This window comes from Cebidichthys violaceus, unplaced genomic scaffold (assembly GCF_023349555.1).
Source record: "Cebidichthys violaceus isolate CVI_PGR_0920_01 unplaced genomic scaffold, fCebVio1.0.p SCAF_5, whole genome shotgun sequence".
Lineage (NCBI taxonomy): Eukaryota > Metazoa > Chordata > Actinopteri > Perciformes > Stichaeidae > Cebidichthys > Cebidichthys violaceus.
In genome coordinates, this window is record NW_027176705.1 from 9,455,534 (window position 1) to 9,479,423 (window position 23,890).

Consider the following 23,890-nt stretch of genomic DNA (forward strand, 5'->3'; position numbering starts at 1 on the left):
AGAGGCTGCTGATGGGCTGATAATGGGGTATAAGGAGGAGGATGATAAGAGGAAGATCTGGTTCTAACTAGAAATGTGCAGGAATGAAGAAGCAACAGGTTGTTTGATTTCATAAAAGTCTGCAGTGCCATTACATTAGATTGCATTTTGTGAATGATTCAAGAAGTAGGATGTGTTATGAAGGATACCCATTCATTTGAAAATGTTACATAATAAAATTAATTTCCACTCCACTGAATATATAGTAATACTAATAATAACGATAGAAAAAGCATCTTTACACTCCAACCTTCTTCAACTTGAATAACCTTGATCAAAAGCTTGCCACTATGAATGATTACTGCAGAGAAGTGTGTGGATGCTTTCCCCAACATGTAACATTGAGTTTCAGCTCCAGCATGTCCAACATTATCATTCCATCTATGCAGCTCAACATCTTAAAAATCTCAAACGTCTCATGCATCTATTACATACCGTCCTCACAAGAAGAAAAAAAAAGCAGCACCTCTCACCTGTACTTTAGGTCCACCCCCTGACACTCTGGAGATGTAGCTCATGATATATTTGGCTGCCACAGTTTTCCCCGCTCCGCTCTCTCCACTGAAAAAGAGACAGAAAATTAAGCATGCCTTTTCACATTCTTACAATCGGCGCAGAAAGAAATTTAAATCCACCTAATACAATAACTAATAGCATGTGATACCTGAGTTTATGCTCAGACGTCATGCAGACCTGAGTGGTTGTTTGGCGTTTTAACCATTCGGCATGGAGAATGAGACAGTTTTGTGCTTTTAGTGATTGTATGTGCATGCTGCCATTATTTTCAGTCTCACAAAATGTTCCAACACATAGGAAATAATGCTTTATAGTTTTTAAGCTGTAGGTGGTTTGGTTACATGATTGAACTACTGTGGTAAACATGGTCATGATGATGAGGTTACTTTTGAATTCCAGGTCCCACCAATGAAGATAGTATTTGTACATATTCTTTATTAAAATTATAAAATCCTGCTTTATATTAAGGCACAACTACTGTTTTATTCATGTTGTAAGACACTGGAGACATTTTAACTTCAGTAAAGAGTAATTGCAATTGACTGTTGAATTTGCAGGTTTCTGTATGTGTTGGTGTGCATGTCTGCATCTTTGTGTCCACCTAAGCAAAGATGACTTATAACCCATCAGTTATGCTGAACCTGCTGAATAAAGAGGGGAAATCCCAACTCCTGCTTTCATGTGTACACACTCTGTTTACTGTACAAACCAAAATGTGTTTTATGCAACTAGGAGCAAATTTCCACTCAGAAGCTAAATGTGTGTTAGGCCACAGCACATCTGGCCAAATGAATGCTGCAGCAACAAGGACATTAATTCTGTTTAGTCACATTCACAGATTTTTCCCTCATTTCTTTCCCTGTCATCCTACACTTGTCTATTTTCCCCTTTGCCTTTCGCTTTGCCAGTGTCATATTTATTTTGATGTATGAGGTTTGGACGTGAATCACGGTGAAGTCTGTTTTCTTCTCTCTGTGCCTTAAAGTAGAGAGTCAGGTCGGTAAAGCCTCTGTGAGAAACACAGCTGCAGACTGTTAGAGGCTGCCAGAGGAAGTCATGGGAGCCACTCTATTACACAGCAGTCTCTATATGGTTGTGACCCTCCCCCTATTACCTCCATGTTTCTTCCAAATCCTTCAGCATTGTTTGGGCTTCCTCATTGCACACCTACTACAACCAAAAACTGATACGTTGTTTTACTTTTAATGTCAGAAAAAAACACTCCAGAGCTCCATCTGAGAGCATTGTTTTTCCTGATGAAAGTTATTCTCTGAAGAGCTTTTTTCAACACAAGCTGCAGCTGGACTTGGAGTCTCATTTTAAGGCCCCAAAATGGGCGAGTCTCATTGTTGTGGCTATGAAATGCTGAAGGCATTGTTAACTTCCGCAGAGATTTATTAACCAAACAAGGACATGAGTTAAACAATGCACTGCAGAGGCACAAAGATTTAAGCATTAACTTTCATAAATCATTACTGACATCAGCTATGAAAAGGAAGCACAGTCAACACTGAGTTCTAGATTTAAATCTAATAAGGCACACTGCATTCCTACAGAACTAGTTGCATGTACAGTATGTTCAAGTTGACTCTTAGGATTAGGAAGCCTGAGTTAATCTGTTTTAAGGTCCAATTCAACAGTCGATAAGAAGAGGATTTAGCCTAAAATAATTGATGTGCTGTGCTTAGTTCCTTGGAGAGGAATGAGCAAAAGACTGGAGTGGTGTATGACCTCATGTGCAACAGCTGAGGGGAATACTACATCGGTGAACAAGCAGGGCCTCTGGACAAAAGACTGCATGAACACCGAAAGTAGAGGACATGAGCTGTGTGTGAAGCCAGTCACAGAATCAACTGGGATGAAAGCCATCGACCAAGAGTCAGTTGACAGTAACAAGGACCAAGATGATCCTCCACATCCGACTTGTGAGCGGCCATTAATAAGACAAAAGAAAAGAAGGTAATAAGCCAGCCAACACTGAACAAACTTGCTTTCATTTGCAGGATTATGTTTCAAGACAGAAATGCATGGCTCTCTGTTGAAACTGTCGACAAACTTAGTGATCGTGTATTTCTGATCTGTGCTTGGAACAGATGTGAGGCGGTTAGTCCTCAGATGACAGCTCCGATTCATCACATGCTGTAATAAGCAGATAGCAGGAAGATAAACTCAATAAAAAGTCACAATTCCCCTACAAGAACTGTCAAAACTGCTCCACCATGTCATTCTGAATTCCCCTTATGATTAATTCACACATTTTCTTAGTAAATGTGGAAAAGCGCTAACGTGAGCCGATGCTGCCCACACTGCCTGCCCAGCAGTTCACAGCAGCCTTTGTTTGCAGAGACCTGGTTCATCATAAAAACCACTTCCATGCTTTTTTTTGCTGATTTAGTCAATTACAAAATCCACCTCAGTGCCTTTATGTGGGAAACTGAACTAGCAACTGCTGGCTGTCCAAACAACAGGCGAAAGTGCTGAAGCAGGGGTCATTCATCATGAGGTAAGCACTATAGCAACCACACTGCTCAGGTGACTGGGCCAATGGGATAAAGCCCCCATCATGACACCACACTTTTCTCTCCGCAGCTTTACAGCTCCAAAACATTCACAGTCAAACTCAAACGGGCCGTAAAAGTACCTAAAATCTCCCTAAATGTAGAGAAAGAATGATTCTTGGCCAAGGACCATGCAGGTGTTCTTCCTGTTGCTTTCTTTTTAAACCAGGAAGTTCTTCAAAAATATTCACTGTAACTGCTGCTTTGTTCCCATCTCAGGTCCTGTACTGAGGCCACGTCCAACTGTGAACTGTGCATTGTTTTCATATCTGGGTATAAGTACATTTCCTTCTCTTCATTTGCATTCCAGCTGAAAGTGATATGATGGAAAAACACAAAAGAAACACGTCACTCTCAGTCAATCAACTGTACCAAATGATGTTGTGGAACCTGTTCTGTTCTCCGGTTCCCCTCCCAACCATTATCACAACCTGCAGAGGCTCAGCAGCAGCTACACTGTAAAAGTACCTCACAGATCACATTGTATAGATTACTATCTCAAGTCTTTGTCTCACACTCTCTCCTATCCTGGGCATTTAGAGAGGAGTGAGTTCATAAAATGAACACTCAATACATTTTTTTTGTCACATGTGATTAGTTCTTGATGTGCAATGAAGGCTGAGAATGATGCGTGACTGTATTTTCAAAGTCTTACCTGATGATGACACATTGGTTCTCTCTGTCAATCATCATGTTTCTGTACATGTTATCTGCCAGAGCGTAGATGTGAGGAGGGTTCTCATACTGAGCCTGAGAGTTGACAAAAGAATTTAGTTAAAATCAATGATCAAACAGCTTTTGTAACTTTGTAGAAGTTGTTAATCCAAAACTAATGTTGTCCGTGTAGCCAAAGCTTAATATATCTATTCTTCTGTTTCATAGACCTCTGTTGTTGTCAAAATACACTTCACTTCAGCCACGGTTGCGCTGGGTGACATATCCCAGCATTATGCTGAACATGGGCAATGTACTGTATTTTGACTTGATCCCACATATACAGCAGCCTGCTGCTATAAATATTCACTTCAGCCCCAAATGTGTATTAATCCGCAAATGAAAATAATCCTCCAAAAATGCCCTATTTACTCCTGTTTGAATAACATTTGCAAAAAACTACAGTGGCCAGCTGTTTTAGAAAATTACCTAGCCTCTTCAAAGAGACAGGCAGATAGGAAAGTAGTGCGAGATGGATTAACACATGATTGAATATGGTCTTTTTGGAGCATTTGTTGACACTAAAAAATATAAAATATATATTAACTCCACTTAGGCCTTTGTCTGCTCTGAATAAAACAAAATAGGATAGCTTACAAATGCTAAATCGTTTGCCCTCCAACGTCGGTAACTTACTGTTAGGTTTAAACAATTCTGAACAAATCTGAACTTTCTGTAGTTCGAGCTGATAACACTATGCAAACCTAAACCCGCACTTAACTGTAATCTGCCAAACTGTTAAATCTGGCATGTGTATTGCTGAGTGTTTTCATAGTCAGTTAGAATATTAGAAGTCTTTCAGTGTGTCCCTGGCTTAAGGAGACAAGTCCACTCTCAGCAGGCCGGCCAAGAGGGGAGGCAGTCTCAAACAGGCTGCGCTGTGAAGGTACTGCCAAGTGTTCTCAATGGTTGAGTCAAGTTTCTGACAGCAACATCTGCGCCAGTCCACTGGAAACTTCGCACTGCAACTAACCCAGTTCATGTCAAAGCCTTTGTCCTTCACACTGTTGCCATCTTAAACCCCCAGACATATCAGTGCTTTTACAGTATGAAGTGAGTTTTCCGGTCTGAATCTTTCAGACAACAGAAGCCATTGAAAACGTGTTCATAGGTCATATAGTATCCTACTTACTGCTCCTTGATACATCTCAACTTCTTTTTCCCCGAAGTAGGGCATCTGCTTGAAAGGGTTTATGGAGATGAGCACAGGACCAATATATGTCTGAGAAGGTTATACATTAAAGATCATACAAGGAAGACAAACAAATCAGCAGAAAACAAATAACTCCAAATTAAAAAACTTCTTATTGCAAGTGCAAAAGTTATGTATGAATTGTAAAACATTCACTCTGGCAAAACATCTGTATTACATGTTTACAAAGAGATTATAGTATAGAAGAGAAATGACTTAATCTAAGGCTGCCATGACGTCAAGAGTACAACACTGCAGCAGTGGAGTATTTGGTGATCAGGCCTGAGGCTAAATAAGTATCCAGTGCTTACAAATGACAGAGAATAGACCGGCCATATAACACTATGAGGTTTCATGCCCTGAAGCCAAAACGCAACACAAGGCAAATAAAGCTGCTATTGTGGGTGGCCTACAGTGACCCACAGGCTTGGCAAGGGGACCTCACAGTTACGGCTATTTACTGACCCAAATCAAAAGGCCTGACTCAGAGACTTTGAACCGAAAAGTGCCAGCATTTACTAAACTTCATAATCCTGAGCACTGCCGGAGAGAGGATGAAGTTTATGTAATGAGCTGCTCAGCACTGCTTTTCAAAAGGGGTTATTCATTCATTCATTTGACATCATGAATAGCTTATGTGTGTGTGGCCACAGCTGCACTTTAGAAACCTAAACCTAGCATTTGTGCGATGTACTGTATGAAAATCACAACTCCCCATTTTAAATCCCCACCACAATAAAAAATGACAGCAGATCAAAAAAAGATAGCAGCAATGCTCGGATTAAAAAAAAGACTTGATTTCATCATTATGCCATCCAGTGTTTCTTACACCATTTTGTTCACATTTTGCACCACAGTGAGATAAAACCTGACTTTGGTGAAGGAGTGGGAGATAAAGGGTCTGGGTGGAGGTACGTACAAAGAGGCCTTTTGCCCCCTGCACATGGCAGAGACTCAGGAGGAAGGCGTTACCTCCCAACACTGACACTATTACTCCACTGCTATAACAACACTATGAATGACCATTCAGCTATTCTGGGAATAGCAGGGATGAGACAGGGGCTCGGCTATTTCTCGCTGGGGTGTGAGCTGCGATTGTGAGCAAAGGATACAAAGATGTAGTCATCCATGTATCTCTTCTTGAGGTTGTCCACGATGGCGTCCTCATTGATCTTGCTGAGCAGCACCATGTCATCCACTCCGCTGAGTTTGACATTGTGGCTCTGCCAGTGGTACCGGTACCCCCGGCTCCCCTGCAACAAAACACATACAAAGTACAATTGTTAGTTCACTGAGAAAGACACAATGAGACGACGTGGACTAATCGAGAGCCTGACATCAAGGTGACACTGACGCACTGCTACGTGAAGGAAGAGCGTCTTTACAGGACACTCAGAGGCTGAGGTAGTGCGGTTTTATCACAAAAATGAAAACCAAGGGGAAAATGGTTATTATCACAGCAACGAAAAGTCAAAGTGTGCACATTTTCTGATCCCAGCAGCACAATGCGCTGGGTTTACTTTGAAATAGTGCAAGGTCAGATTCCCAAGAGTGCTTTGTGTTATTTGTCCAAGTGTTAAAGATGCTCTGACCCAACTTTTGTCCACATCCTAACAATGTGGTTTGTTCCTACGTTCCTGTTTTTGTTTTAGCCGAGTGAGTCTCCGGAGAACTGAGGTCATTCATCATGCGCTATGAGTCAGTGTTGTCTGGCTACTGTGGACGAGGGTCACAATGTGCTGTGAGGAGTGAGTCTCTTTCTCCTGGATGGAGAACCACTCAGAGCTGCAGAGAGCATCCAGAACATTAAGCCACACACAAGTTAACTCTTGACTTCCTCCCTCTTTAGTGAGCAAGTGATTGGAGAGGAAGGAGCAGAGAGAAACAAATCATTAATTCGGTCATATTTCAACAGCAAGATATTGTACTTGATGCAGCAGAAGAGGATAGATAATATATTCTTACAACATATCATTTATCTATATTTTTAATCCTGCTAGGGGAATGTCTCTTTGGATGTCAGTCAGTCGGTTCATCACTTTGGTTAAAGAATTAAATATCTCTACAACTAGAGGAAACATATCCATGAAATTGTTTACAGACATTCGTGGTGCCCAGAGGATGAATCCTAATGACTTTGGTGATGACTTTTCCTCTAGCGGTTGATATTTGTGGCGTTCAGTAAAATGATCCAGAACAGCTCCTAAATTCACCTTTTCTTAACTGCTGCTTACAAAGTCAAGAACAAACTTACACCATCAACTGTATTCTGTTTCCTTCTTTATGTTTTGAGTGTAAGAGTTTGTAATGTCCTTTTGATTTCAATATTATACGGCCCATAAAATATGCAAGAATGAACGATGCATACACAATAGTCTGAATTTACACTGACTAATCTTTAGTTATGGAAACAATCACTCTACAAAACACCAAAACTGTGAGTAAAACAACAACAGATATTAAGTCGATGAAACAAAAACAACCAAGAGCAAAACCCTGATCCACAAAGTAACACCACAATACAAAATAAACCAGTGGAAAGTCATTTTGCATTTAGTAATTAACTCTAAATGATTTAGCAACGGGGGAGGGCCAGCAAGCTTTAAATATCCTTCAGGGTGACTTGATTCTTTACAACAGCTAAAGTAAAACCACTTTACAGACTCTGTCATAGCATGGGAGATGATGAGGAATGTTTACAGCTCTTCACCCTAATTCTGTAGGTATTTTCCACTCAGGAGGCGAGAAGCAAATTATAGCTTGATTAATTCTTCAGATCACACCCATTATCATGTTTTACTGCTTTTTAGGTGCGGCAGAGAGAGATGCTGACTTCCTTCCTTTCTTAGCAACGACGACAGGTTGATGTCACTCTCAGTGACAAAAGCACCTCCTGACAATGAGTGATAGGAGCTAAAGAAGCAAATTCAGGTTGTGGAGAAGGAAGATATGCATAGAAACCTTGCTCCAGTCTTCTAGTAAAGTCAATTTTGCCTTTGAAATATTTTGTCATTGAGGGATCTACAATATGTTCAAGTTACAATACTTAAAACCTTTGATTCGGTGAAGGAAAAGCTTCCTAAAAAAAGGGAAAAGGGGAAAAACCTAAAGAAGAGCCACAAAGAAGAGATCCATCTTTCAGGACGAACAAACATTCAATAGATGTCGTTCATACATAGCAGACGGAAGCAGAGGTAGATTTACAATATTGAGACACAAACATCAAGTACATCATATATAATATTAGGCAAATGATTAAGTGTAAGAAGAAAGTTTCAGGCAAAATGTATGTAAAACTGTTTGGACTGAAGATTGTGGATGCGGACGTTGAGCCTGTTTTCACTTTTCTTGTATCACTCATTAACTCTTTTCATTCCAGCCATTACTGGCTGCAACCTACTTATTAATAGTACTTTGACAGAAGAAACCATTTTCTCTAAGAGCAGACATTAAGAGAGAGAGCTGGCCCAGCCACAGAGAAAACACTTGAAAATGCTATATTTAACCACTCTCTGCTATGTCTGGAATGAAAGTGTGCCGATTCAAGAAGGGAGAGGTCATTAGCTGGACATGTAGGAGGTAAACATCTAATATTCTGAGGATTGTTTCATCTGTTTTGATTCAGGCCTTGTTTAATGAGGCAAGAGGACTAAGAAAATATTCTTACTTACAGCAGCAAACTAAGGGAGTAGCTGCACAACAAAGGAGAGCTGCATATACACACAAAGACTTCTGGGAGGTGCCTGAAACAACCACTCTGCTTGAAAATGAAAATGGCTTTTTACATTATTATTTAACCTACTTTTATCAATCTGGAAAATGAATAGGATATTTCCCTAAATGTTTTACTGAATTTTCTTGTAATGTGGCTTGAAATGAGGTAGTGGCAGCTCACTTACTCCTATATTTATTTATTCATTTAAACCTACAGTAACACTGTGATGTTACTGAAGTATGCAGATGTTAAATACATCATAACTTTATTAATGCCTATAAGGGAATTGGACATATTAGTTTAGGCAGTACAACATACATATTATACATTAAGCATAACATCTTTTTGTTTAATTCTCAGATTGACAGTAAATTATTTTATCTTAGAGGCAGGTAAACATAACAGCAGCCAACCATTACTTGTTGGCAGTAGGGAGGATTCGCTCACAAAGAATTTTCCAAGCAGATGAAGTATGTGTTAGTGGTTACAAAAATAACCAAAGTCCATCCATTCAAACCAGTTATCCTCAAACAAAACAGCAACACACACAACTCAAAACACAATTAGTTGTATTATATAGGTGTTATGATAAGAAATCCCATTGTCTGTGGCCTTTGGTGGAGGCGTCATAAGTGTACAAACACACACACACACACAAGGGACGTCTGGCACAAATGTGGTGGCCATAACAACATCATCCCCATGGAACCACAGACTTCCTCCCGAGCACGGCAACACGTGGACTCATCAAAGAGCCGAGCATCTGACATCACTAACATATAGTGTTCAGAGGCAGTTTGATCAGAATATATGCTATCTTGACAGATACTATAACAACAGTTATCAATGGAAGAACAAGACAGTTTTAACTTCATTAGTTTCCCCTTTGAGAATCAAAGACTTCCAGATCATCCAAAATCAAACTATGGGACCAGACCTTTTCCCAGAAGTTAAATACAAAGGAATTTCAATACCAGTCCTGATCCATAAGCCCAGGGTTTCCCTCCATGAAAATACCATTACCATATATGGAGAATGCTGAGCAGCTCTGGCTCGGGGGACAGGAAATGGCTGGGTTTGATTCGGTATCATAAGCGTCACTTTTCCCCTCATTTCTCCCTTCTGTGCCGTTCTCCTTTCACTCACCAGGATCTTACACACAGTCCACCATGTGTTAGGACTACATTTGTGCTCTGCCCTCTGAGGCAAATCTGGATAAAAGCCATAAGAACAAATTCCTCTGTTCTAAAATAAGAAGCAACTAAAGTTGTTAATCACTGCGTACCAAAAGTCTGGAGAACAACCTCAGTACAACCTCAGTACAAGCAAATGATTGAGGACGACATGTGGTGAAGGTAAATCGAATACTGGTGAAATATTAGTTTCTGCACAGGACTATGCCGACTCTCCTGTTTGTCATTATCAAATCAGAACATTTTAAAAGAAACAGAATATAAACTGCAGGATGTGTTAGTTGAAGCCTCTGAAGCTAAATCTGGCTTAACTACACAGCCTTCTTAGTGCTACATGCCGGACTTACCGCTCATGTACTGAATGCAACTCCAGGAAAATGCCCAAAGCATTTCAGAGGATGTGACTTTGACTTGGGCCTGGAGCGGACCGCTTTAGGAGAGACCCCATGTCTGATAAGCTCTCACGTATTAGATTAGCAGTGCCACCATGTACCAGCATACTTGACCTGATTTCTAAAGTCAATGTTGATTGAAAACGTCCTGTTCCAAAAACGTTCCTATCATAAAGACACATTTCAAGAATTATAGCTTCGACAATAAACACACAGTAAATGTTTTTGAGGTTGTGTTGAAAAATAATAATCCATCCTCTTAATAAACTTAATAATCAGACCTTACACACAGAACATCTATTTCTCAGATGCACTAACTGCATGACGATATAGTACTGCTGTTAATATTTCCTCTTTAGAATAGTTCAAAAGCACCTGGTGGTAAAATGTAAAAAGATGTGGATGTAGGGCTATGAATAACTGGCCAACAGCAGTGATTCAGATGTGACAGCTATTTCCGTATTATCATCAGTAGGCTACTCACCAACGAGTGAGTGTTTTGAAAAGCCTGCTGGCAAAAGAGCTATGGACAAAGACCCGAGTAATCTAATTTGGTAAACATGTGTCACAAATTAAAGCACAAATGAAGGGTAATTCCAGTCATAGAGGAGAGTTTCCAAAAGACTCTCGGTCCTTTGAAATTACTTTTGTTTTTTGTTTTGTTCTGGGAACCTAAAATACATTTCTAAATGCTCTAATTCATGCCTGCATTTTGTCATTTTTGCAATGGGTTTTGCAGAGTTTAAAGTATTTTTTATCTTTAAACAATTATGTGGTTCAAATGTAGACAAGAGAGTTTCCTCGCCATCAGAATAACAGCATCTATAATCACAGTAAAAGCATTGAGGGGGGTATTTGCCTGATAATTTTGACTAAGAGCAGGTACATGTGTTATGATTCAAGATTTGTTTAGCTCAGTTTTTCACATAACAAAATAGTTATTCCCTGATGTATGTTAGAGATCACACTGTAACATGACCTTCTGCACGATATTCTAAAAGATCAAATATTTAGTCTTCATGCAGCAAACAGGCAAAACACTTCAAGCGCCATGCCAGTGGTTTCGCGTGTTTTAGCCCATTCATTTAAAATCATGTATTCTTTAGGCTACTGAGAACCATTTTCCAAACTATACCATAAGGTTTTTTTTATTGATTTCCTTCCCTCAAGCAGTTCATTTCAGTACAGTATGGAAATCACTGTACGGAGACTTAAAACTTGTTGCGATAGACAATCCATCATCGTGCTCAATGAGTCAGCTTCATTTTGTTTGACAAAGTTACATAATAGTCAAACAGCGGTGTCCTGTAGATCCTTGTTGATAGGTTCAAACATTTTTGGGAGACTTTGTCCTCCAACCTGAGAATCACATTTGTAATACAAGAGAACCAAGTTCACATTGTCCTTTTCAAGATGCGCGCTTATTGTTTATCTCCCTATCTTTACTTTTTCAACAATCCTAAAACTTGGAAACCTTGTGAGTAAAATACTATTTGAAGTGAACTCTCTAATTATCAGATTTTTGAGCTTCCTTGAATGCACCAACAAGGATTACTTTTCCAAACATTCCCTGCTCACAAGTGTGTTATCACACAGCCACATATGTTCTATTGTAACACGAAAGGCACCCAAATGTATGCTTTTATAGATTACCTACTTAAGTCTGAAACCTCTGCAAGATCATTGCTATACCAAAATGAAGCAAGAGCAATCTTAGAAAATATGGTATGCTAACTTTCATACCTTCCTGATTTTTCACTGGGGTCTAAAGTATATGACGAGGAGGAGCGGCTTGTCACTAAAATGAGCATAGCTGGATTAAAGGTCAGTCCACCTTAAGTGAGCCTGCTAACTTCGTGGCAAATCCCCTTCGCTTTAATCACCAGGTGGAAAGCAAGATGCTGGAACTTGGCTTGAGTCTTGGGGAGCATTAATTCACCGACAAATATCCTGAAATCCTACCTTTGTACATTAATACCATCCAAGCTTATAGCCATTATTTATGTCTAGTGCTACTACAGGACAATATTTCAAACTACTAAAAGAGCTATAATGTGATAGACTGTCCACTAACTGTGCCAAAAGAGGTCAGCGAATTGCTCCAACACACATTCACGCCAGTAATGTGTGGGTTGATTTGACGGATGTTTTCCCCTAATCCTCATTGGAATCCAAAACATATCTGGTTTGATCTAAACTACACATCTTAAATGGTATTTCTCTTTAAACAGCATTTCCACCTGGTCTCTCTTGCTTATGTTTGCACTTTATCCAGGATCACTCACTGCGTGTAATCGGACCAGAGGCAGATGAAACTGCTGACTGAGATGGTTGGCCTTTCCAAGGTAGAGGGAGAAGATAAACGTGTGTGTGTGTGTGTGTGTGTGTGTGTGTGTGTGTGTGTGTCAGAGGAGCAGTGACCCACAGTGTGAGGCAGTCTGATCCGGTCTGAACTTCATAGGTATGGGATGCTCATTAAGGTCACACTGAGCCCCCCCCCCCCCCCCCCCCCCCCCCCACCACCACCACCACACACACACACACACACACACACACACACACAGTCTTCAAGGATCATCCTAGTGCTGAAATCTCCAGATGCGGCTGGAACATTAAAGAGTAAATCCACACAGAATTAAATTACAAAGAGCAGAAAAACTTTCTCTAAACTAACTGTTGAAAAAAATAATATATAATATAAAATTCAAGTTGTGGGGCTGAATTTCTCAAAGTTAAAAAACAAAATGAAAGCTCGATGACTAAAGCGTTTTTTTTAAAGAAGCAAATCCACATTTTGTGCCACTTCAAACAACATGCAGTCACATCTGGCTCAACAACATACAGTAGAGGAAGACAGAAAGCTTCCTGTTGCTTTACTTGCCAACTGGCTGTGGAAAAATATCTGAAAGGTCTGTTCGGATTGTAAGGAGAAATATATAGCCTGCAGCCTCACATATTAGGCTAAGGATACAGTCTCTCTTTTTAAACATATTATTACTTATATCTTCGCTTAATCGCTGTATGTGGAAAACAATAATCTCCTATTGATGCAAGGGCTTGGAGCCAAAGTCAATGGAAATGGTGTACAGGAAAAAACCTTTTTCTCTCCTGTAAGTGATACACACCTGCACATACAATAGAGGATAGCTGGGAGCACAAGCCATCTTTTCACTTTTGACTTTGGCCACTTGCATGTTATTGGGACTGCAACAATATAAATAATGCAGATCAACAAGCCGTGTGCTTTGTTTCCATGTCTTGAATTCTCATGCTGTGGTGGATCTGAGCTGCTTGAGGTCACACACAAGGGAGGAATGAAAAGAAGTGTATCATTCTGCTAGGATTTGGTAACATGAGGACTGACTGGTTGTGATGATGTTATAATGCTGTGCCTGCAGGGCAGGGCTGAGCACCGTCCCTCCTAGAGAAAGAGGACATAATGATCAAGTGTAAACAGATACTGGACAACTTTTAACACATCTGAGAAGGAACTACACAGAGTTTCAGCTTGTGATGAGTGGCAGCACTTTTCTTTTTCCGAGTAGAGTAAAACCTTGGAAACTTCCGAGCGGCTGACTTTAAACTTTAATCTCAGTCTCTTAAGTGGATGACAACGGCAACAAGGCTGCTAATAAAACTAAATATCAAAGACAACGTGGTTTAATTCTGCTGAAGACGTGTCACAAAGTACTGTACATTTTCTTTTTAAAGCAGCCTCAGTAGTGGTTGAATGTAAACAAACCATCTGCAGTGGAAACTCATTCATAGCCATGCCTTGTACCACAACAGGGCTTCAGTCTCAAGTTTCAATCAACGAAATCCAAACCAGCATCTTCCCTAGTAGCAACCGAATACATGTTAGACACAAGTTGCAGACTCTTTCAATCTGAATCTGAGGAGGAAGGGGAAGCTTGACAGAGTGAATCGTTGGTTTGGTGAAAGGCCACCAAACATGGCCAGGGCTTTCTTGTGTTTCCTGCCACTCATGAATTATCTTAATGCCTCCATCACTTCTTCAGACGCAAGAGGAAAATTATGGGCTCATCCAATTTGAGTTTTGACAAATAAATTGAGCAGAAAAAGACTGAATTTGGCATTTAGAGAAGACATTTTTTAAGTGGGTTGCTAGCATTTTACTAAAGATGGCTTTGATTATGTCAGTAACCCAGTTTTTTATGTTTTTGACGACATAATAATGCCTCCATTAATTCACAATATACCATGGGCAGAAAGGCCCTCTAGTATCAGCACTAACAAGCTACAGTGGCAGCTCACTTTAATAAACAGCTTCCAGGAGAGAAGCAAATTACTGAAGTCAAAATCTACAAAGGTTTCAAAGAGAGCTTCTTGCTGAATCTAAGCCATTGTATCCCTGAACAAAAGTCTTCGGTTTTCTCTGTAAATCTAACATCTCTAGATAATATTTTAACAAATAAGCTTGAAACAGACCTCCAGGACTCGGTCCAAAACAGAGGTATATCTCTGAAAAACAACCAAATTATAGGAATTATTTCGCTGTGTGCAAAAACTGTTTGGGTCTCGAGTACAGTGCTGAAAGGCTGCCATTGGTCAAAGGTGCCTCACGTTACTGTGAGAAAGCTCACTTTAGTTCAGACAAGGCGATCCCTGCGCTTTAATCTAAGAGCAAAAATGCATTGTCCTGGCATCACAGGGTTTCAGTAAACATCACTTGTTCTCCAGAGAGTTTTTAGTCGATTCAAAAACCATAAGAGGCTCTATAGACTTTAATATTCATGACAAAACTTACTGTAAGTGAAACTAAAACAGCTTTTGACGGCATATCTATAAATGTGATGACAAGTGCATTAGTGTTTTCTGCTGCAGGTTCATTGGGTGAAGGGGTGTGGTGCATGCATATGATAAATGGGAGTTTAATGACTGACATTTTCAACTCCACCAAAGTGAATACAGTCATACTGTACCTAAAAGAATGACTCAGCTGTTTAACGCAGGCACTGACGGCACAGAAAGTCAATGCGCTGCTTCTCAGTATGCGGTGAATGGAGCACCAGCCAGCACTGGTTGATGATGCATACTGTGATTCTACTAATTAAAGAGCAGTGCTTAAGTGTTGAAAAAAAAATACACAATACTCTAACAGATGTGTCCATCCTGAGTATCTAAAAAAGAGGGCATGAAATGCCTGCCACTTTGATAAATTATAGGTGGTGACTTAAAACAAGAAGTGCATCAAAGTTTGCATCAAGCTTCATTTGCTTACTCGGCTTCACGTCAGTAATTCATCTGTCTGTTATGAACAATAACAAGCTGAGTGCAGGAATAGAAAAGCTGGATTCCAATCAGGAGACAATTGTACTGTACACAAGAGACCATCAGCCCCAAAAGCAATTACAACTGAGTAGATAGACGAGCTGTGCTGACTGTATTACAAATAGGAGCATTGGCTGCTAACATACAGTAACTGTTATTGGAGATATTCTTTCTCATTGTGACATTTTTTTAAAGTAAACTGTTCATTTAAGTACAATTAAACCTCACATAAGTCAATATTCATTAACGCCAATGTTAAACATAATTTGAAGGAGTAAATCTATCCTACTGTTCAACACAGCAGAACTTCCTTCACTATCTTTGCGATGGACAGTTTTCAGATGTCGACCACAGGCAGCCCATTTCAATCATATCATCAGAAGATAAAGCTGTTGAACGTCCTGTTTAGGGCATGCTATATGGTTCATAATGCCTTTAGTTGTGTTAATGTTATTGAGACTCAGCTGAAAGTAACCATAGATATATGGTAGATAGATATATATTCAGCTGACATAGTAGTAGAGGATACTATGACTAGTACATTGTAAACCCACGTTGAAGGATGAAAATAACCTTTAAGTTCAAGTGGATACTATTCCAACACTACAGTCACTGCATGATTCCACGCTGAGAAATGCACTGACTCAGCCCCACCATGGGGCATGTGCCAAAAAAGACAACTAATTCAAACCAGCTAATTTTGACTTTGTTTCCAGTCAGTTCCTTCACGTCCCTCCAGAGAAACACAACATCTGACAAGCCTTTTAAAAGCTTTGACTCAGTTCTTCTTCTGTCTACCATATTTTTCCCACATGGTCTTTTGCCCAAAATATATGCGCTCAACTTGAGCCAGTACAGTGTCTCTGTGAGGAAGTAGGGTTAAACAATAGCAATCAGGCCAAACAGACAGCAAGTGACAACATAAAGACCAATGAGCTGGACATATTACAAGGCCAAACACTGGCTGGTATGTGACGATGGGAAGCTATCAGAGAAGACCGGAGCACAAGAGTCTGAACTTGTTCCCCGTCCACGATGAGGAAAGTCATACATGCAAATGGGAGGTTACGACAGGACACTGCTTGGTTCATGGTCTGAGAACAAGGAAAACAAACTAAACAAGCATTAAAGGACGTTACATGGAGCCGTACTTACATGATTATGTTGACACAGATAGCAGCATTTATGACAAAGTCAATTTACTTTACTACCTTCATTAAAGAAAAAGAGAAGTGGTCTGTTCAGGCATTGAGAAGGATCTCAATGCCTGAACAACACTATTTAGTGTTGCTCAGCTTTTGAGAAAATTAATTTCAGCACAGATGCTTAGATGCTAAAGATGATTATTCAACTCTGATAAAACAATTCCATCAACTTCACTCTTAGTAGTTTGATGGGCATGTTCACCAACGGTGAGAACACAAACCCAGAACAGCTGCAGATACAGCTGTGCAGCAGATTTTTACCAACATCATGATGATTAACCCTCTGGTCACCAATATCTGTACCAAATGTTATGGCAATATAAGATATTGAGAGATTTCAGTCTGAACAAAAGTAGTGGAGCTTTTGATCAGCATTGCCATCTATAGAGCCCCGCCGGCATGGCTAAAAATGTAATTACTGTCACCACGCTACAGCTGATGTGACTAAATTTGCACCCCATGATAACACCATAAAATATTACAGCTGTGTAATTATTGACCAGAAAATGTGTATAGCGCTCTGTTCAGTTGCTGTGTGCATCTTCTCCTCATCATTCACAGTGAAAACATGGCGGCTGAGACTATAAAACCAGAACTACAGCAGTGTAAGTAGACGAGTAGCGTAAAGGCGTCCATGGTTGTTGGTGGTCAGTTTGAAAACAAGGCTGAGGCATACACATAGAGCCACACTGGGCAGCTACTCTGAACTCTTGGCCCCAGGAGGGGTGACACACACACACACACACACACACACACACACACACACACACACACATTGCTCAGGGGACCCAGTAAACAAACTGAGTCACAAGAACCGCTGGGTGCTCCTCACCTCACCACTTCCAGGGTTCAATATCATGTTTCACATTTACAGGAAGACTAGAAGCCTTGATGTCATCCCTGGGTGACTCACTGATGAAATGTGAATCGAAATATGCTTATTTTGGCAAAAGACAACACTGAAATAATGACATTGAAACAATGCTTAGCCATCCTTTATGTTTAACTAATTTTGGATAAAACAAACCCCAAAGGTGTCATGCCACCTTATCTTATGTATCTGATGTTTTATTTGGCCGAGCTAACAGCTACTGTGCAACAATAAACAAATAAAGAAGAAATAACCCCAACTATTAATCGTCAGTAATCCAGCCTCTTGCATCAGGTGCACAGAGGAATTGCGCAGTAAGATATAGCACTTTAATATTTAATTTAAAATTTCAATGTATCAAGTCAACTTTGCATAGCTCCATGCCTGACTTTTAAGAAAAAAAAAAAAGATGTGTTGGCCAATTAAGAATATGAGGTGAGTAATGGAGAACATTATTGTGAGTGTGGCGTTCATCTCTACAGTGTCAGACTATAAAGGTTTTTGTTGTTGCGTCAGTTTTTTTCAAAACAAAATCTAAAGCAGGGTTAGGGTCAGGACCACATCTGCAAGCAATAAATTCAAAGATTAAATAATAAAATGGAAATGTTGCAAAAAGAAGTAAGAACCAGAATTGACTCAAGTTTATCTCATACAAAGTGAAAAGTTCACAAACTTGACAACAGAAATTTACAATGTGCAATTTATATGCTTCTCTTATCCAGAATGATTTACAACAAGTGCAACAGTAGAAGAAGTCAACACTCCTGATGTCCGTCATCACAAACAGCAGAGCATTGAACACACAGTTTTGTACAACTGACGTATGGAACTGGTCGAGAGTGCGCAGTGACAAGCCTAACGAGTTCCCCAGGTCCACAGAATGGGTGTTCGTCCTGTTTTTAGAGAGACGGCTTGAATTCCTGAGCAAATCTCTACAGCAGTGATCGGTTTGAAAATAGAGCGCCAGCTTTGAAATGAAGGGAGATGGGGGTTACTCAGTACGCACCTCCCTGTAGGAGAAACTAATGCAAACCATCTGCTGTTATACCGACTTGCTATTCAGCATCTGGCAGAGAAAGAACCAGTGAGCGATGCTGGTGTCTGCTATTCCAGACAGTTAGGATGACAACCAGACTATTTTCTCTCTCTTCTACTCTCTACATTAGCTGATACTCTCTTTGACTGATGATACTCTCTTTGTTTTACAAACAAATCCTACAATAGGTGTTTTGACCACGTCTTAGAAGCCGTTCTATTCATGTCAAAGGTGAAGAGTGTTTTAAGTTACCTCACAAGAAGAAAACAACTGTGCCGACTGCTCATTCACTCCACAAAATAAAAAGTGATAACTCCACAAAAGCAGAATTACAGCAGGAATGTTGTTATATCGCAGCTCAAGTGCAAAAGCTCTGTTAGGCTGGCTGCATATTATGCAACCTTTGTCCTTTTGGTTTGTCTCTAGGCAACCCGAACTACGAGTTCAATACAACACTTTGAATCCCAGAATGCCAACAGGTTTTAGTCCTACCTGTTTTGAATGGACATTGTTTGCGTGTCTGTGAACAAAGCTTGAAGCTGCAATGATGCCGGCTAAGATACAAACAAAGGTTTCTATATTCCTGAAGGCTAATTTAAGCCCAAAACAAACTTATATGTTTGGTTAAAAGTGATGTCTCCGATAACAAAAAAGCAGCCATACTTAAGACACATTAATATGTGCTAAAAAGGTGCATCACAAGTGTATTATTATGTTCATCAGCCAAAGTGGGAATTATGCCACAGAAGACTGTAGCTTGGAGGAATTGTTGCCAAAACACAAGAACTAGGCCACACAACCTCCTCCATAACTTAGCTCTAGGCGTGTCTGCTCCAGGGATGGCATTCAGTAACCAGGAAAAACCTGTCAGACACACGCGCGCACACACACACACACACACACACACACACACACACACACACACACACGCGCGCGCACACACACACACACACAACAACAACAACAACAACAATGCCGCACTCATGCAATACACACACTCCACCTGACACATGCTCCACAGCTGCCTCTCCTCCCATGACTAACCAGTTTTAAAGAAAAGACTGCACCTAATGACAAATGTTTTTAAGTGACATTGCATCCTCTCTGGGTGTCACTCAAACAGGTTTAATTCTACAGCTGTGGGTCAGTGCTGTCTAATTACTTTCACTGTAGCCCATTACAAGTCTATGACAGTCAGAGAGACTGTCAGGATGAAGACAGAGGAGGAAACAGTCGAAGACAAACAGAGGCGACTTCTACTGATTGTGGATTGATGATCAAAATAGGAATAAACACCAAAACAATGTACCATAAATAATTAAAGAAATACCAACAAATGACACCTTGATAGCTTTTCTCAATAAAGCAATCTGTCAAGTAAAGTAACAGAAACTGGAGTTGGTTATAATTTCTGATTTGGTTTTAATGGACAAAGTGTGAAGAGATAACCATGACAGAACCGACATCAATTACACGTTTAATTTTTGGGACACATTGAATTGACTATATATCGATTACAAGTCTGTTTCTTTATAGCAAGTGTGCCATAATAGAAGTATCAACAACACGTGTTATTGATACTGTAATATAGTACTTTTATACAGTACTGCATTTTATGTATTTTTATGTTTTTTAAATTGTATACTGTATACAATTTAAAAAACATAAAATTACAAATGTCCCCGCTGTGGAACTACTAAAGGATTACCTTATCTTAAAATATGAGCCAGTGTAAATATACGTAACTCACCATCCTCTGCCTTCAACACAACAGTCGCAGTATTCTCTGTCGTATATTCTCCGCGATCCAGTAACGTTAGTTGAACAACCCTCCTTGAAGTTCACACAGTTTAAAAAAAACAACAACTCTCTAATTGTTAAACCTAAAGCCAGAGGACAAAATCCAAGTCAAAAGAAGATATTCCCGATAAACTCCAGAAAGCATGGATGCATGGATCCTCAGCGGTGTCCTCCGTCCATAGTGCAGACAGATCAGAGTCCTACGCTGACAGCGGCGGAGCAGTGCTCTCAAACACAGAGCTACAGTAATTTACGGAGGGAACAGTGCCCTCAAAACTCGGATCTAAAAACACAACACAGGAAACGGAGCCAGAAGGTCCAATCAAACGACGCTGCACGCGGAATATGCTTAAATATTCATTAGGTGATGGGAGAGAAACAACTGCGCATGCGCAGCTTTGGGACTTCCTAACAACGGGCTCGAGCTAAATCCAAACCTGAATTTTGTCCGCTCCAGTGTATCGTGAAGCACATTCATGTAGGTAACAATGTCTAATCTAGCAGTAAAAGCAATTTCCTTTAATATTTGTTTCGCTGTTTTACGGGCCTTTCTCTCTTGTTTGTGCAAATCAACCATCCATTAAAACTTTATACCAACATCTATATAAAGTTCTTGTGCATATGCCTTTCTTGTGTGCTTTATAATTTAACTTACATGTTAGCAATTAAGCCTTTTAGCTTCTGTCAGGTTAAGCAGTAACCAAAAGAAGTCATGTTTAGGTGCAACTGATAATTCCATGCAATATGCAGTATTGATGCTAGTTTGTGAAGCCATACTATTTCCTTTTTACATGCTGCATGTGGAATAATCATTTGAACTTCATACACAGACGGAGGGATTCATCATTGGTATCCAGTTCATGTCCTTCGACTGTCCTTTCCTATCTGACTTATCTTTTAATAAATTACTTCTTTTTTTTTAAAGGTAGCTCACACATTTTGTACAGTAATTCAGTCCCATCCTCTCCTGAGACAAATAAAAATGCAACCGAAAAGCTTACTCAAAGGAAAGCTCTTTTGAAGTGCATGGGTGGCACTGGTATTCACTTCTCACAACCAGTCTCCAGCCAGACTGAGGCTCGCCTTGAAATGATGTTGGGCGGTGAGGCCACTCTCAGGGTGTAACCTGTCTAACAGGCTGCTTCTGTAGGCAGTAGACACATTGTGTGTGTGTGTGTGTGTGTGTGTGTGTGTGTGTGTTGTAGTCCTATCTAAGTCTTATTCTAAATGTACTTTTAAAATTGTACTTCTACATCCAAAATAAATATTACAAATAATGTGAATTGCTCAGCAGAACATAATTAATACTCACTTGTAAAGGCCTGAATGTTACTGCCCAGTATTTGTCATCTGACTGTAAATGGTGCTTCCAAATATTGACAGACGGTAAGAAATCTGTCAAGTAACACGAGCAAACCAAGAGAGCTGTTATAATGAAAAAAAGGTATGATTTATTGAGTTTTGGGGATACTATTGGTGCAGTATTTTGTCACCACCCAGTGGCCCTTATAGGACAAGGCAGAACATATGAAAACACATCAAACCATTGGCCAGAAGATTGTTGTTGTGGACTACTATAGATCTGTGTTAACAGCAGGGCATTTGCCAAGAGCATTTAGCATCTGAGCGTAGTTAAAAGTTTTAGCTGTAAGCTAGCCAGTACTAACATGCACTACCATGCACTGGAAGGCACGCGCGGCTGGCCTGGCTATCTAAACAAAGCACAGAGAAGCTCGGATAACACACAGAGAGGAAGAGCGACTTCATTCTCTGCTCAGGATGACATTATTTCACTAGCAAATAGTTGTTTTATGCTGAACAATAAATAAGAGTATTTATTAATGTTGTTAATGGATTCAGGGACCAATCTTGACATTGTAGTGCAAAGTATTTGAATTCTACATATTGTGTTATAATGATGCATAGCTACTGCTCTCTACTGGTTGAAACCAGGCAAATGCAACTGGATTTTGGTATCGGATGATATGGAGGCAAGTGATGTATTTGGTGGCAGCTTCCCTCACCAACAAACACTGGGACACATTTGGAATGTTTATAAACTGTGAAATTGCCTATACAACCAATGTCTCAAACTCTGCAGACTGTGGAGAGAGAAATATCAGAAGAGCTTGTGCTTGTAATGCTTCAATCCTTCAATGACCAGCCTATAATAGACAGGACACCCACTGACTCAGACACTTACATCCCCAGGACAATTTCTTACAGTTACACACCCTTGCTCATCTTTTCTCTATTAATAAACATTGGACACTTTATTAATACACTTGTTTTAACATACTCTTGTTTGTTTACCATATTTTATTGTACATTTTTCATAATTTTCTATTTGTACATTACGTCTCATACTATTGCACTGTGTTTATTGTTAAGCACCATTCCCCTAGTCAAATTCCATGTGTAACGTACAATTAACAGTTCTGATTCTGATTCTGAGACAGGGCATGTCGTAGCCACCCAGACCCAGCCCTGCCAATGTTCATTCTTTTTAATGTTTTAGAGGATTTTTAAAAATGTATTCAGCCAAAGTTCTGGGGGTTAGATATACATTTCAGGTTGAGTTGGAATTCATCAGCAATAGATTTTAAATGCAAAAATTGGGCCTGTGTACGCCTGAACGGACTCAAGCAGTATCTGTGTAAGGCAGCACTGACAACACAACTATCGTTCCCTTCCCCATCTGTCCACCAAGCACCATCACCTGTCCCTGCCTGCACACCTGCTCCTAATTACCTCATCAAGCCAACCACTTTCTCCTCTGCCAGATCATCTCACTGCCTTCAAGTTGCTCACTGTAAGCCTGCCTCTAAACCTCAGTAGACTAAAGCCTACTCCTGTCTGCCATGTCTCCTGAGGCTGCTTTTAGGTCATATCTCTGAGTATGTTTCTTTACTGTGTTACTAAACACAACACGAAAGGGAAAAAGTGACATGAAGGGTTCCTGTGATTTATGAATACAGTTTGAAATGAGTTGAATGAGGTTGAACTATTATCCTACCTACACTAATGTCGTTCAAAGGAGGCTAGATTGATAGAAAGAAATAGATACACAGATTGATAAACTTTCACAACACTTTATTATTTATTGCTCTGTAATTGTTTTATTAGGGTGCAGTTAGTTGGACACCTGTACCTGTATTTCTGTGGATTGTATGACTTGTATACATTGTATCTGGATTATCTGTCAAATGAAATGCATAATAATATAAATTGTTAAAGTGTAATCAAAGTGTTATAAATTCGATTGTTTTGTTCCAACAATAACTTATATATTTGTGAAATAAAGTTATTGCAAAAAACAAACAAACTACAACCCTGACCGACCGACGCCCGTAAACTGTCAATGCCT

At 39.9% G+C, this 23,890-nt stretch overlaps 1 protein-coding gene across 2 annotated transcripts in view; it reads right to left on the reverse strand.

The window, feature by feature from the left end:
* myo1ea (myosin IEa) overlaps positions 1–20,750 on the reverse strand; it is a 46,524-nt gene extending 25,774 nt beyond the window's left edge. For both annotated transcript variants that reach the window (XM_068730393.1, XM_068730392.1), the window contains exons 1-5: positions 20,474–20,750; positions 6,132–6,272; positions 4,960–5,049; positions 3,769–3,863; positions 513–600 (exon numbers count right to left, since the gene is read on the reverse strand). In XM_068730393.1, the coding sequence (XP_068586494.1) occupies positions 513–600; positions 3,769–3,863; positions 4,960–5,049; positions 6,132–6,272; positions 20,474–20,476 (417 nt within the window). In that variant the 5' untranslated portion in view covers positions 20,477–20,750. The remainder of the gene's footprint in view (positions 1–512; positions 601–3,768; positions 3,864–4,959; positions 5,050–6,131; positions 6,273–20,473) is intronic.
* Between the last annotated feature and the right edge of the window lie 3,140 nt (positions 20,751–23,890).